This window comes from Podarcis vaucheri, assembly GCF_965113315.1.
Source record: "Podarcis vaucheri genome assembly, chromosome: 2".
NCBI classification, from domain to species: Eukaryota; Metazoa; Chordata; class Lepidosauria; order Squamata; family Lacertidae; genus Podarcis; species Podarcis vaucheri.
The window spans coordinates 78,016,142-78,031,141 of record NC_138760.1 but is presented as its reverse complement, the minus strand read 5'-3'; the positions used below and the strand labels follow the sequence as shown (position 1 = coordinate 78,031,141).

Below are 15,000 nucleotides of genomic sequence, written 5' to 3'. Positions count from 1 at the left end.
CTGTTGCCCTCTGCATATTGCTGGACTACATTTCCACCATCCCTGATAATTGCCCTTGCTGACTGGGGCTGATGGGAGTTGAAGTCCAACATCTGGAGGGCTATAAGTTAGTGACCCAGATCACCTAGCTGGTTCAGTTGGGCTGAAGAATTGCAGTGCCCCTCTCTAGATGGCGCTGCAGCACAGAAAACAACACATTAGCTCTCTCCTGAGAGCTGCGCTGGTGCTGTAGGACCTAGGCAACCCAAGTCACTTTTTGGAATTCCCTTACAGTGTGATAAATATGTAAAAATGACCTGTTCTTACAGATCAAGGACTAATCCATTTCTTGAGGAAGAGTCTTCTTACAGCACGATGCACTATCCCAAAGCTACATTTGCTCGCAGAAAGGTTGCAACTGTTTCCAGTAAACAAAGATTTCCTTGAGAAGCAGCAAGTACACTAGACTTGCATGGCAATCTTTGCAGTCCAAGCCATTTATGCTGAAAAGGTGAACAACAGCCCTTTATTGGACCAAAGAGATGAGAAGAACCCAAACCCTAGGGCAACTCCTGGGTTACTTTTTTCCAGATCTTCTTTGAAAAAGGGCATATTTACCTCTTGCTTCCCTCCACATGCAGCCATAAACTATGTAAGGCCGTGCATTGACAATCATTTCTCTGGAATAACAGAAACAACTTTTTCCTTGTGGCTACTGTGATATTAACCTTGCTCCAACACCGGTAGCTTGCAAGTAAATGGAGATGGGTGAAATCTGTCTGAACTAGACTCAGAGAAGATTGGATTAAAATCCTGGCTTCCCTCCCACTCCCCTGCCAATCATCCCAGCCTCCAAATCATCCTTCCCATCACTCACCAGTTCTCCATAACACTTACCTCCTCCTTTATTTACGGTAGCTGGCCAGTGCGAGTGGTGGGAGGAGCAATGGTGGTATCTAAGAAGGACAGAGGCCTGTCCCCACTGCCCCTTGCTGTATTACTATGTTGAGTACCAGTAGGAAAGCTGTGGTGGTCCTTGGGATTTGTAGTTTTCCCAAGGCTACTTCCAGGTGGCAGCGGGTGGCCTCCCTCTTCTTCTTTCTCTGAACATCTCTATGTGAAGAAGAGGAAAGCTGAGGCTGATGGGGCAGGTGTTTAGTAGATGGGGAAAGGTGGTGAGTCAGCATTTCCCATGGGCAAAACCCAAAATTCTATAATAAAGCATCAAGCCTCTAAGAAGTGATTCTCTGCTCAACTCAGGCCTACAGATTTATGTTTATGCTCCTAGGACACAAATGCCAATGGACTTTTGAGTGATTGTACATAAGAACCTGCTGCTATTTGCCATTCAATTTTTTCTCATTTATTAAATTTATTAAACACTTTGGGAGTGTGAACATTCATCCTTACACAGCACAAAAAGGTTTTTAAAGAGCACAGTGTTACTTTCATTCCAGGCAAACCCTGATGAGCTCTAATCAACCTCCTTCAGCCCAAATGTACCATTTTAAAAGTGAATGTCTGAATCTTGTGAGATTGGCCGTTGGACTGGGCAAAAATTGATATCAACAGCATGGGGGAAGAACAAGCATTGGGATTCGCTCGACACAGTTGGCCCAGGGAAGGAATTTAATATATTAGAACAAAGAATTGGAAGGTCCCACGGTGGCCAACCAGGGGACACTTCTTGATGGCAAGAGCAGTTTGACAATATAACCAATTCCCTGGAGTGGTGATGGGCTCTCCATCACTGGAGGTCTAACAGAGGCCATCTGTTGGGGATGGTCTAGCTCTGGACTCAAACAATGAGTCCCCTTCCAACTCTATGATGGTAATATATTTTACTTTAGAGACACATCAACAAGCCGTCTGCTGCTGAACCACAGCTGGAGAGGTGTCCAACGATCTACTGGGTTCTGTACTTCTGTTGATCCTGTGACATCCTTTTCCAGATGTGCCTAAAGAAAGCATGAGACAAAGAGTACATTAAAACAATAGCTTTCCCCATAAAACTTTCCTCCTTCAGGCAACCCTTTCAACATTGAAATGTCTGCGAAGGAGGAACTCCTGTGAATGACAGAAGATTCTGGAGCAGCGGTGCCTGTTATTGGGAGCACAGCCAGTTCTGATGGAATATTGCCAATAGGGCTGTGGGGCATTGCCACACTTGAACCAAATGTGTATCCCAGCACAATGTAGTAGGGAGAAATCGGCAAATGGACTAAAGGTCACCTTCCAGGGAAACTTTTCCACTCTTTCTGACCTCACTGCATAGGCTGCAGCACCTGCACAGTTTGGCTGGCTAAGCTCCATTTATTTCAGTGGGGAAGTGAGCACGGGATTACAGCTGCAGCCCAAGGCAACACTCAGTATTGTCAGGCAACTGCTTTGGTCCAAATGCCCTGAAGCTACTTGGCTGGTACGTGGCCCTCTGACCCATCCTTGTTCAATGACAGGAAGGTGTTGGTTGCCAGCCAGGAAGCTGCAGTGCCTGCAATGGGGGGGGGATGTGAGTGTTGGAAGGGCCTCATTGGGTGGTACCCCTTGAGTTGGCCTTGACCACCTGGTTAAAAACAGATCTGTGCTGGATCAATTGGGTTATATATCTCACTTACAGACTATCAGCCTTTTGACATACATCTCTCACCCATCTGGGTAGATGCTGGGGATATGTCCATTATAAAGTGCACCTTCCTAACCCCCCAAGAAAGCAGGTGCATTGCGAGCAAGCAACAGCACTGAGGTGCTCTTGCACAACAAACCTGTTTTCATCCCTCTACCCCCAACAGGATTTGTCTGTGGTAAGAAAAGTACTAATAGGAAAAGCACTGGCAGCTGCCACTTGATGGTGTCATTGTATAAACCCTGTGCAAAACAATTAGGGCAAATGCTCAATAAATGGGCCCATCTGGCACGGGTCATCTTTTCCCCTCTGTTGCTTCACCCTTTTGCACCTATGTTTTATCAAATGGCACAGGACAGGAGGTGCCGCATGAATGCGGCTATCCTAAGCAGAAGAGGAAAGCGCAACCCGCTGTAGCCGTGGTTTGAAGTGGCACGAAGGAGCTGCCTACCGTGCAACCCTGATGCAGAACTGGGCAGGAAGTGAGGCCATCACAAAGGAGTCTGTGGCTGTAGCTGACATCACCGTGCGCCTTAGAGGCGGGAAATGATACGACAGCAGAAGTCGGAGAGGAAATGGACTCAAACAAGTGAGGTTAAACACCCTGGCATTTATCAGGTGGCATCTACATCAACTTTCTTAGAAATCAAGGCAGTGCTTGTCAGTCACCAGCTTACTTCATACGTCACATGATTAAACAAACCTAACAGGCAGCAGGGTGAGATCTCTTCTGTCTCTTCCTTTTAACCTCAAGCCTTAACAACAACAACAAAAATTGATGAGTGGCTTCCTTCAATGCATTATGGTGCCTCCACCCCTGTTTATGCGAGGGCTGATTCTCATGTTATCTGCAGAAGCCCCACTTGAATGCCACAAACCTTCTGTGGCAGGGCACGATGTATTAGAACTTGGGTTGCTCCTCCCTTGAATGGTAGCTTTCTGAAATTCTTCCTCCTGGACAACAAGCTGCAAGAGAAATGTAAGCATCTGACATGAATGATAAGGCTATTGACAGTTACTAGCCATGATGGCTCTTTCTGCCCCCATTATGCCGCTTAGTAACAGTTGCTGAGCATGTCACATGGAGAGAGGGCTGTTGCACCCAGGTTCTGCTTCTGGCTTTCGATAGCAGCTCCAAGAGGCTGGACGAGGTGGGCTTTTGGTCTGATCCACTAGGGGCTCTCTGATGGCCTTGTGACACTGATAGGGGCTGTGACCCTGCTTGCTTTGCTTGCCAGCCATCTCTACACATTGCCAAACCCTCATTCCTCCCCACTAAGCTCTTTGCTCACCAAACCCACCTACCCCCCTCGCCAAAACACCACTTTCCGCACCATAGCTGCCAACTCCCTCAGGCCCTGGGTGCCCAAGCACCCACAAAATCCCCCATGAATGGGCTGGGCACCCACAAATTTTGGTGTCAGGGCCATGCATGCTGTATGGCACCCATCGCCCCAGGCACCCACGGTTATGGGGCCAGGTTGGCACTCCTGTTCTGCACCCCTTTGCTTACCTGTCCTGCCAACCCCTCCTATGCTGTGCTTTAAATGCATGGTGTGGACATGACCTAGGCTTAGGTATTACGGTAACAAACCTCTCCTTCTGCTTCAGATTCCACATTGTCTCCAGCAGTGTATCAGATATACAGTTGCAAAGCTATGTTGTGTGAGTCATGACGGAGCCTTTCCCCCTCTCTGTGTTGCTGGCAGTTTAACCACAGGCCAGCCTATGTCAGCAGGTGTCTTACTGCTAGTCACTGTGACGGTTCTGAATACTTAGCGAACAGCCTCCTCCTGCTTGTATTTTTAGTATGGGGTATTGTTTATGATTTTTAAAACTGCAAGTTGCCTTGACCATTCCAGAACATGGGTAATAAAAGATCTCTATGCACAGATGATAGGAGGTAACTAATTTACTGGAATACTAGAAATGCAGGGGGGGGGGAGGGAGTTGATACAATTTATAACAGATTATTAGGTTCTGTTGTTGAGAAACATCTTCTATCTCCATATAGGAGAGAGATCAATTGTCACAGAGCCCAAAGTAAAAGGACCAAAGCAATTAGGGCACTAACTGATGAATAATCTTAGGGCACGCCTGTTCATATTTACTTGGAAGCAAGAACCAGGGCCTCAGGGAGTTGGCACCTATGGTGCGGAAAGTGGTGTTTTGGCAAGGGGGGCAGGTGGGTTTCAGTGGAGCCTACTCCCAAATAAGTGTGTTTAGGATTGCAGCTGTCCTCTTGGTTGCTAAGGGGTGATGGTAAAAAATGGAATTTAAACCGCATGTAGCTCAACACTGGGGAACCTGTGGCCTTCCAGATGTACTGGACTCTCCCTCCTTGGAGGTTTTTAAGCAGAGGTTGGATGGCCATCTGTCAGGGATGCTTTAGTTGAGATTCTTGCCTTGCGGGGGTTGGACTAGATGACCCTAGGGGTCCCTTCCAACTCTACAACTCTATGAACAGCTGGAGGGCAACATTTTCCATTAGGCTATTGGAATAGACTGGCTGCTGGTCCATCCATCAGTAGCACAGTGGCTTGCCTCAAGATTTCAGGCTCATTCTTTTTGCTGGTTGATACTAAAGTTTGTTCTCAATCTCTTGCATGCGAGTTGATCTTGCACATTTCATGGCATTATTGATGAGGAGCAATTTCAAATGTCCCAAATATGCCATGTGAATGGATGTGCTAGCTCGTCACTCCCCAGATGTAACTTGGTCACTCCTCAGATGTAACTTGATCCCAGGCTTATGTGATCAGTCTTTAGGAACATCAGATGCCACTTTTTTATTAAAAAAAGGCATTTTTGATTCCATTTAACTTACCCATTTCCGTGGTCGACCCCTGGGCCTTTTTTCAACCGAGGTGTGTACCTGCAATAATGGAGAAACAATAAAAACCTTCTGTTTAGTCAACAGGTGGTCACAGAAGCAAAGGAACGAGAAACTCTATATTTTTTCCTCAAAGTGCAGTGCCTAAATGACTCTCTCTCTCTCTCTCTCTCTCTCTCTCTCTCTCTCTGTGTGTGTGTGTGTGTGAGAGAGAGAGAGATTTCTTTGGAAAGGGGCCACAGTGAAAGATAAACAGTGATACATGATAGCATGAGCATTAAGAAGATGACTGGGAAACCACTGACAGAACAAAGAAATTGAGGAAGCTGCCATATATAGAGACCTGCCATTGGTCTATCTAGTTCAGTATTATTGCCTATGCTGACTGGCAGCAGCTCTCAAGATTTTCCAATCAGAAGCTCCCTAGGCTCCCTTACATCCTTGGCAAAGAGCTGTACCACCGCCCCCTGCCCTTTGTGGCCTTGGCAAGCAATGTTGGCTGCCCTAAGCAGCAGAGGAGCAGCTCAGGGAGTGCACAGGCAGCCATTCCAGCTCCTAGTCATTCCAATCCAGAGTGGAGAGGTATGGTTTTTGTGTCCCTCTGTGCTTGCGCCCTTGGTGGGGCCAGCCTGGCTAGCTGCTAGGTACACACCTGTTTCAGGGTCTTTGCCAGCCTTCCCTGGAAATTGAATCTATAACCCTCTAAGCAGATGCTCTACCCATGAGCTATGGGTCCTTCTCTAAGTAAGCTATTGGCAACAGAGAGGAAGGTGCTGAAGATGCTTAGGTCGATGCAGGTGGTGCAGTGCATTTTGCCTCAAGCACCAAAACGAGACATGTCGTCCCTAGCAGAGGCTAGCCTATGTCTTTCCTGAGCATTCATTCTGAATTCATCTTGGTTTGCTTGCACAGTGATTATGTGGCTTCCTCTTCATCATTCATCTATTCTGTGCATTTCCCTGTCACTTTCCTAACTGCAAACCCACCACCTCTTTAAAAAGTGGATTTGTTACATAATGGCAACTGAGCTCTTTAATGCAATTTAATCCACTAGGGGGCAGCTCATAAGAACCTGGCAGTGATTTATATTACAGTAGTGGAGAATTATGAAAAACAAATGGACAACAGCAGCTGCCCAAGGGAGACGATGGTGAGTTTGCAGCTGGTGAAATATATTTATGTAGAGGTGGTAGATAATTAAAGGAGGCTTCTAGGCTGCATGGAATTTACATGTGAATTTAATCATTTCTAAAGCTATAGGAATGAGAGGATGCCAAATGCTTAAAGATGGGCCATATTGCATCACAATTAATGCAGCTTTGCTGGTGAGGTTATTCTTCAATCTTTGGCAGGAATGCCCTTGGGTTTCAAACTAAAATAATTAAATCACCTGTTCAGGCTTCCTAGTAACTGTTATTATTGAATATGTAGATGGACAACATGAGAGCTTGTTACTCTAAAGAGCTTCTGACTTGGGTGTTATCTGCAGCTGGGATTTCAATAGCTTAGCAACGGAAAACCTTGAAAAATCAGCATTTGGCTGTGTGATATAAGAACCTATAGAATTTGGCAATGGGGGGGGGGATCACACACAAATTGTGAGTTTCCAGGCGGTTGGAGGATCCAGAACATTTCTATGCCATCTGGTGGGATTTTATTTCTTTTGCTCGATATTCACCATCCACATCCGCTCGGGAAGTATCTATTTCTTGATTTATATTGGTGTGTTACCATTTCCTTTTCTTACAATTTGTTGCTTATCAGCTTTTTATGCGGTATGATGCAATGCCCAGCTAATAATGAGGTGCTAGTAATGTCAATAAAATTTTGAAAATAATAATAATAAAGATGGACACCTTCCTTCTCTCCCTTCTCGGGGGATATGGGTTGAGTGCCAATCAGCATGAAAGCTCTTTCTGTCACTGGTTCTTACCATCTGTCCGCTTCCAGCACTCAGCTTTTTGCTTCCTTTTGGCCTTCCACGAGGTTTCTTTGGTGGCAATGGCCCAAGAGGCTCCTGTTCAGATAGGGAAGGGCCATTTACTTGTATAGTACAGAGCAAAGATCGTGTATTTCACTCACATTAAAAAGGCAGCAGCACCAGCCAGTGGCGTAGAGTGGGGGGTGCAAGGGGGGCAGGCCGCACCGGGTGCAACATCTGGGGGGGCGCGCTCGCTGCCTCCGGAGTCGCCGAAGAGCCTCGGGCGCAGGCTGTAGCAGAGCCGCATGTCTCGCAGCGCCCGGCAGGCAGCGGCTCTCAGCGGAGGACGCGCCAGGCAGCCCCTCCTCACAGCCCCGCCTCCGCCGCTGCTGCTGCAGCTGCTGGGCCGTTGCATTTTCCTCGCCTCTCTGCCCCCCTCCTCCTCTGGGCAAGCGGCGTCGTTTGGGCAGCAGCGCCAGCGGCAACTCGCAGGTTAGGGGTTGGGGGGGCGCAAATTACGTGCCTTGCCCCGGGTTAGGGGGCGCAAATTACTTGCGTTGCCCCGGGTGCTGACAACTCACGCTACGCGGCTGGCACCAGCACAAAACAAAAGCAACCAGAAATCGAACAGGAATTTTATTAACCCAGGTGCTTTTGTGCAACAAGCTCTTTATCAGGACAAACAGTAAGGAGCAGCTCATATCCGCTGCAATTTCTTAGATGGATAGCTGCAAAAGTAGGGACAGTCCTAACCTACAGTAAGTCTCACTGACTTCAGTAGGGCTTATTCCCCAGTTAAGTGGGGTTATGGTTGCAGCCTAAGTCACACTCAGAGTAGAAATCATTTAAGTTCGCTGAGTTAATTGATTGCAATAGGCGTACCCTGAGTACAAGGGTGCCAACTTGAGTAAAATATTGGGGGATGGGTAGGTAAGCCCTGTCCCACACAATTGATCAAATATTTTATTGGGCCCCCTGAAGGGACATTGGCCCCTAGGAGTTGGTTTCTATGCCCAAGTATGACTTGCATGCAGCCCTTGCATTGCATTTGTCAAAATTCAATTCGGGCCATGCCTTAATCCAAGACAAAATGTTAAGAGTTTTTATCATATAAGCTTAAATAAAATAAAATAGGTATGCAATTATGCAAGTGTTTTCGTTCTGTGGGAGAATGATGAACGCCCTCCAATGAGAAGAGAAATCTTAATATTATTATTTTTTTTTAAAAAAAGGAAGTAGTGGATAAATAAAGCTAGTACAAACATCATTAAAGGAGAGGGAGAAAGAATAGCTGTAAATGAACATGGAGTAAAGGTGAAACGAATATTTACAAAGATTAGAAATTCGGCAATTGTTCCACTTAAATCATGTGTAATTTTGAATAAAGATATTTCAAAGTAAAATATTTTGCGTATGCCTTTGAATGTGTGACATTTGTAACTCATCATGCAAAACCCAAATGATTAAGAACTCTGGAGTGTTTCAGTTTTGGCAATCCAAAATCTCATAAGCAACCAACTGTCAGCTATTCATTACCATTTCATGTTATCCATACAATTCTATGAGATAAAAAGTGACATGCACAGCGACTATAAAACGCTGTTCATTCTTCGCCAACCATCAAATACTGTCAACCAAAGCAGTGAATTGCAAGCCAGGTTCTTGCAGTGGTGAGGTGCTTTGAAAGCCTATTAAGAATTTGCCGGTGTGGACTGAGGGCAAATGATGTAGCCATGATACTGATGCTAAGCATCTTTGGATCTGGTTAGTGCCTGGATGGGAGATTTCAAGGGAAACTCCTGTATATTGCCTTAGGTTTCATGGATATAAAGCATGGTATAAATGTTCTAGATAAAGATTTCCCAATGAGAAAAACAACACCTCGTCCATCACCAGTGCCGGATTTACATATAAGCTAAACAAGCTATAGCTTAGGGCCCCACTCTCTTGGGGGGCCCCCTAAAAAAATTAAGTAAAAAAACAAACACCTGGATGTACATTTCCAAAATATAAGATAAAAAACAAATAAAATAAAACCTATATATAGCAAATGGCTTTAGATACCTATTAGGTCCATATATTGCCATATAGCATATATTCAACCCAAAAAACAGTGACAATTTGTTGTTGACAAAGGACAGCTGGACATATAAAGGGTCCCATTACCTTCAGTAGCTTAGGGCCTCATCAAACCGAAATCCGGCCCTGTATTGATAGTCTACTGTGCTGTTACAGCAATAGGGGGGCACTGTGTATATCGAGGTCAGCAAGGTTTATCTTGCCTGGGCTGGATTGGTCCTCCGGAGATCCCTCCATGGGCTGGATCACATGCACGCCTGCGATTTTTGGCATCTATGTATGCATTTTTTGACGCCCCGGAAGCAAGTCCCTGCACCATGCTGTGGCAACTTAGTGCAGCGCATGAGCAGGTGGTTCAGTTCAGGGGTGGCTTGTGGGCTGGTCAAACGACCTCTGTGGGCTGCTTCCGGCCCATGGGCCTTAGTTTGCTGACCCCTGGTGTATATTCTAGGATGTTCTAACAGTGCATGAGAGTTAGGTGAATTCTGCTCCATTTGGAGTATGAACTCTAGAGCATGCCCCAGAATCCTTTGCAACATGGAGCAGTTCCTTGGCAGGTATAGAAAGTGTTCCCTGAAAAAAATAAAATATGAAAACCACTACTATATACTAAGTGTAGCATTGCAGCAATGCTGTCAGATATTTAAAGACTACTATCCAAATGCTGCAGTGTATCAACTCACAAATATCGAGAGAACATTTGAGTGACCAGGAAACTTCAAGAGAGTATTTGACATCGATATTTGCATATTTGAGAATTCTGAGGAGAATGTTGTGAGAACAAATTCATTTTCTTTCCAAGATGGGGCAAGAGCAGTGCAAATGTTATTGAGCATCACTGGTAAATTTCAGTTCCTTTTAAAAACAGGTGTATGGCGAGAAAAGAGATTTCCCAGGGTGTACAGGTCAGCAGATAAACAAACATATGTCACCCTCCACTTAGAACTGAGTCATTCCATGTTGCACATCAAAATGTTTAGAGTCATTTTGGCAGTCCAGTATTATTCAGAAGTCCATCCCTAATTTTGTCTCACAGTGTTAACCCTCACAGTCTCCTTCCGCCTCAAAGTGCACCAGCACTGGCAAGCCTGAAGAAACTCAGGGATACCAGGGAGCTGGGATATAGTCCCACTCTTGCTGGTGGCACTGGCAGGGTCTTGCAGACCTGGAGTTCCTGACTGGGAGTTGCTCTGACTGCTCAGGCCAGCGACAAACAGCACCAAATGTTGGTGGTACTACAGCTGCCATTCATATGTTAAACTGTACAAGTTTGCTCACAAAGCAATTGCCCTGCCAGCTGAGAGGCATTTAAGTGCATTTCAATCTGACTGCAAGCCAGGTTAAGATGCCACCCAGACTTCCCCAACCTGGTGCCCTCTAAATGCTTTCAACTACAACTTGCACCAACCCCAGTCAGCACAGAGCCCAGTTCCTGGTTTCAAGAAGGAATGGGGGTTGGAGACATCTCCAGACCTTTTGCCCTTCCCTTTCTAATCTTCAGCCAATCTCTCAAGGTAAGGAGACCTCCCTGGCTACATAAGATGTCCCCCTTCACATGCCTGTGAAGGTGGCCCCAGCTGTCTCAACCATATTCTGTATTAGCAGCTGATACTGAAGAAATGAATCACGCTACTCTTTGAAGCTGTAAGATATGCTGCTAGATATGCCTTTCCCAGTTTAGCTAAGGTTGAACAATCAACCAGTCACTCACTTAACAGCAGACAGGTTAATTTCTTGCCTAGTAGAATGTCTTGCCTAGTAGAAAAAAAGAGCCCTTGAACCCAAGCTTTCTGGACATGCCGAACTGTTCTGAGGTGGGTCACAACTAAGTTTAGTCATTCTAATAATACCACTTTCTTTATGTCTAAAAAACTGTCACCAGCTTCCTTCTTATAAATCTTAACACGGTGAGAAGGCAAAGCGCCGAGGCTGAACACTTACCTGCGGCTGCTTCCTCGGCCGTCCCCTCTTTCGTTTGGGCAGCTCAGTCGGAACAGTGGACCCTGGTCCCACCTGCTTCCCAATGTTGCTCATAGCGCACTTCACCAGTCTCTGGAGATGATCAGCCAATGGTTTTTCCCACGCTGCAGCCTTTTAAAGGAACAGGAGTGAACAATCCCACTTCTACCCTGCTTGCTCTCAGCTGTACACTGCAGAAGGAGGAATGCAGGCACATCTGACGGAGCACTCCCCTCAAGGCTTTTAATACCCCACCGGATGAATCTTAGGACAAGGTATCATCATGTTCTCCCACCTTTTCCTTCCATCCTCAGCGAGTCCCAAAGTCTTTATGGAGGCCCTCAACAGCACCTATCTGTGGGTTGTGTTAGCTCCAAAGGGCTCAGGGATGTTCTCCTGCACGGCTCCCACAGAAGGCTCCACACAGCAACTTACCATAAATGATGGAGGAACCAACTGGAGGTAGCCAGTTCAGTGGAGTTTATGCAGAAGAACTTTTCAGCTCTGTGCAACTCAGGCTAGTGGCCAAATATTCAACAAAAATAAGCTTCCTCCCCAAGAAAGACAGAGAAAAGCATCTGAAAGAGGAGGGTATACTAGGCAGGATCACCTGCAACATTTTAACACTATTTCTTGTCCCTCCCTCTGTACCAAAGATTCATTAAGAGAATCGTCTGAGCAGCATCAGGGCAAAGGTGATTTCCCAGTTTCTTTTAACAGGCAATCCACATGTTCATTTTAGATACAGACCCAGAAAGGTGATGAAGAAAGAGGAAGCTTACCTGTCAAGAACTTAGATAGCACAACTTGCTCTGGCCCCAGTACACTCAGACACCTAAGGAAGGGAGCGGGGAGCAGAGAAAGAGTGGCTCAGTGAGTCACCCTTTTCCTGCGCGGGGTGGGGAGGGGTGGGGAGGTGGATCGCTAGTTTTGAAAGCTACGTCTGTTCATTTCAGGAGCCTCACTCTTTATAATGCCTGTCTGCAGTTCACTCCTGGTTAGTGATATGGAAAGCAGGTTGAGTGCTGCTGCCTATGTTCTAGTGATGGCAGTCTTGAGCTGTGGCAGCAAGTGAAACTTGAAAACGTTCACTTTTTAACTCAGCTAGACTCAGACAGGGAGGGAAACCCCACCAACCCAACCAGAAAGCGCTGGTTCTCTCAGCTTCCCCATTTACTACAAATAAAACCAATTTCCTAAAGAGCGAGCAAGAGGGATCCGAACAGAGAGGACATAACATTTTTACGCACCAGCAGCGAAATGAGGGTGATTCCATGCATCACGACCTTGTTTCTCTAAAACTGCTTTCTCATATGAAGAAATGAAACGTACACTGGGTTTGAGATGAGGCAGAGTGGTTCTAGGTCTGCATGCAAAACTCTTTGGGGCTTTTGTCATACGTCAGCCTTCACAGTGACACACAGGACTGGAAACTTACCCAGATTAGAATTAAACAGGCACAGCTAGGGATTTAAACTAAGGTCAGGCCTGCAACACAGATGCCTGAGTTTCTAGTCGGCCACTAATGTGAGCAAGTGGAAGCACAAGAAAGAGAGCACTCGCTTCTCCCCAAAGAGCATGTGAAGCTGTCTTATACTGAGTAAGACTAGTTAAACCTGCCGCCCTGTTTCCCTATTTCTCCAGGGACTCAACCAGAGGTCATTTGCTACAGGAGGCTTTCCACTGTAGAAGCCAGGAATTGAACCTGGGAACTTCTAATACAAAGCTTGTGCTCTTCCACTGAACCATAGAAGGTCATTCCCTAACAGAAAAGTCCTGCCTTTTAGTTTTGGGGATGGACCAGCCTTACAAAGTGCAAGGACTACCTCTGTTATCCTAGGTAAATGTAAAGGTAAAGGTAAAGGTAAAGGGACCCCTGACGATTAGGTCCAGTCGCGGATGACTCTGGGGTTGCGGCGCTCATCTCGCTTTATTGGCCAAGGGAGCCAGCGTACAGCTTCCGGGTCATGTGGCCAGCATGACTAAGCCGCTTCTGGCGAACCAGAGCAGCACACGGAAACGCCGTTTACCTTCCTGCCGGAGTGGCACCTATTTATCTACTTGTACTTTGACATGCTTTCAAACTGATAGGTTGGCAGGAGCAGGGACTGAGCAACGGGAGCTCACCCCGTTGTGGGGATTCAAGCCGCTGACCTTCTGATCGGCAAGTCCTAGGCTCTCTGGTTTAACCCACAGCACCACCCGTGTTATCCAAGCATGTACCAAATAGCTACACATCACTGCTAATATTTCACCCCTAAGTCTATTGATGCTGTTTTACTCTGTTAAAGAGTGAGGCCCTAAGTAGACTTGCTTCCCCCTAAGAGAGGAAATAGATGCCCTGCTTAGGATCCGCTGGATCCAGATGCAGACAAAAAGAAAGAGTCAGTAAGTGCGTGTGAAACATATGAATTCTTCACCCCAAAGCAGAATGATCTGCCTTATAGATCTGGGGTTCTCGGCAACAGCTGGGGAGTGAGTCTGGTTTAAGCATTAACAGCATATAAAAACCTACAGTGTTGAAAAAATAGTCTCACCCAGCAGGAGCTGAGGAGGGTGGGAAAGCCACTCAAAGTCACACAGGCGGGAAGTCATCTATCTTCGTGAAATACAACAGTTAAGACACTTAGATGGGTCCTTCCAAACTCAGTGTGGTCTTTATTTCATTCCACATCCTCAGCAAAAACCAACAACCCTGTGGCCTGTGGTAGTAGGATTTCCACTCTTTGCAGACTGTACTGGAAACAATGACGGCTTCCTGATTTCACTCACACCAAGTGATTTATGGCTGCATACCACATTTTGCAGAAGAGAATGTTTTCAAGTTATTACTCTCTGAACCTGTGCAGATAAGGAATGCAAAGAGGACCTCTCCAGAACACAGAAAGCCAGGTGCAGAGGCTAGATTAGCTAGGCTAGATGAATATATGTATCTGGAGATGTTGGTAGACAGGGTGAACATGGAGCCAGAGGCAGTGCTACTCATGCACCCAGTTACCCCAGGTTCTCATGGGGTTAATATTCTCTCTCTCTCTCTCTCTCTCTCCTCTCATATCGAGACTTATTTGGTCACTCAGATGAAATTAATCTTGTGATGTGAATCAGAATCCCCGTATCAGCACTCATCATATCACAAACATCTTCTTTTCAAAATACACTAACATTATTCTGGGAGATCCCAGATCAAGGACAGGGAACACACACACTATAATATGAATCCTTGCCTTGCTGAGATCCCACGGCAAAGCTCACAAAGCTCTTTGCAAAGATGTATCATTGGGGGGCTCTAAGGGTATGGGAGCCCCCTTCTTTATTAAAGGGACCTTCTGTTACATCCACATGGCCAAATTAAACACCCTCTCCCTCAACATTAACAAACCAAGAAAGAAATCTAAATTAGAAGAAATCATTTGAATCACTTTCTGCAGACAGTTTTGGGGGACTGATTACGACTTGCAACTGCTCTGTTTCATGGAACACAGATTTCTTCTGAGCTTTAGACATTTTCTAGATTGCACGTTTGCCAGATTCAACTAACCGGTCCTGCTGGTGGAAGCCAACTGGCACAATGGGGATTCTGCCCCTCTTCCCTAATTGCTCCCTCGC

General features: G+C 46.1%; 1 protein-coding gene across 3 annotated transcripts; it reads right to left on the bottom strand.

The window, feature by feature from the left end:
• Positions 1-1,801: 1,801 nt before the first annotated feature.
• Positions 1,802-12,247, bottom strand: LOC309526153 (uncharacterized protein). Of its 3 annotated transcripts, none has more exons than XM_082212068.1 (6): positions 12,177-12,247; positions 11,377-11,526; positions 7,369-7,452; positions 5,430-5,477; positions 3,481-3,568; positions 1,802-1,937 (listed from the first exon to the last, which is right to left on the bottom strand). In XM_082212068.1, the coding sequence occupies exons 2-6, from the start codon at positions 11,467-11,469 to the stop codon at positions 1,837-1,839; spliced, it is 414 nt and encodes a 137-aa protein (XP_082068194.1). In that variant the 5' UTR covers positions 11,470-11,526; positions 12,177-12,247; the 3' UTR covers positions 1,802-1,836. The 3 variants fall into 3 exon arrangements, with proteins under 3 accessions (XP_082068194.1, XP_082068195.1, XP_082068193.1); XM_082212069.1 differs by having other exon boundaries at positions 11,377-11,585; positions 12,177-12,226; XM_082212067.1 differs by lacking the exon at positions 12,177-12,247 and adding an exon at positions 11,830-12,054.
• Between the last annotated feature and the right edge of the window lie 2,753 nt (positions 12,248-15,000).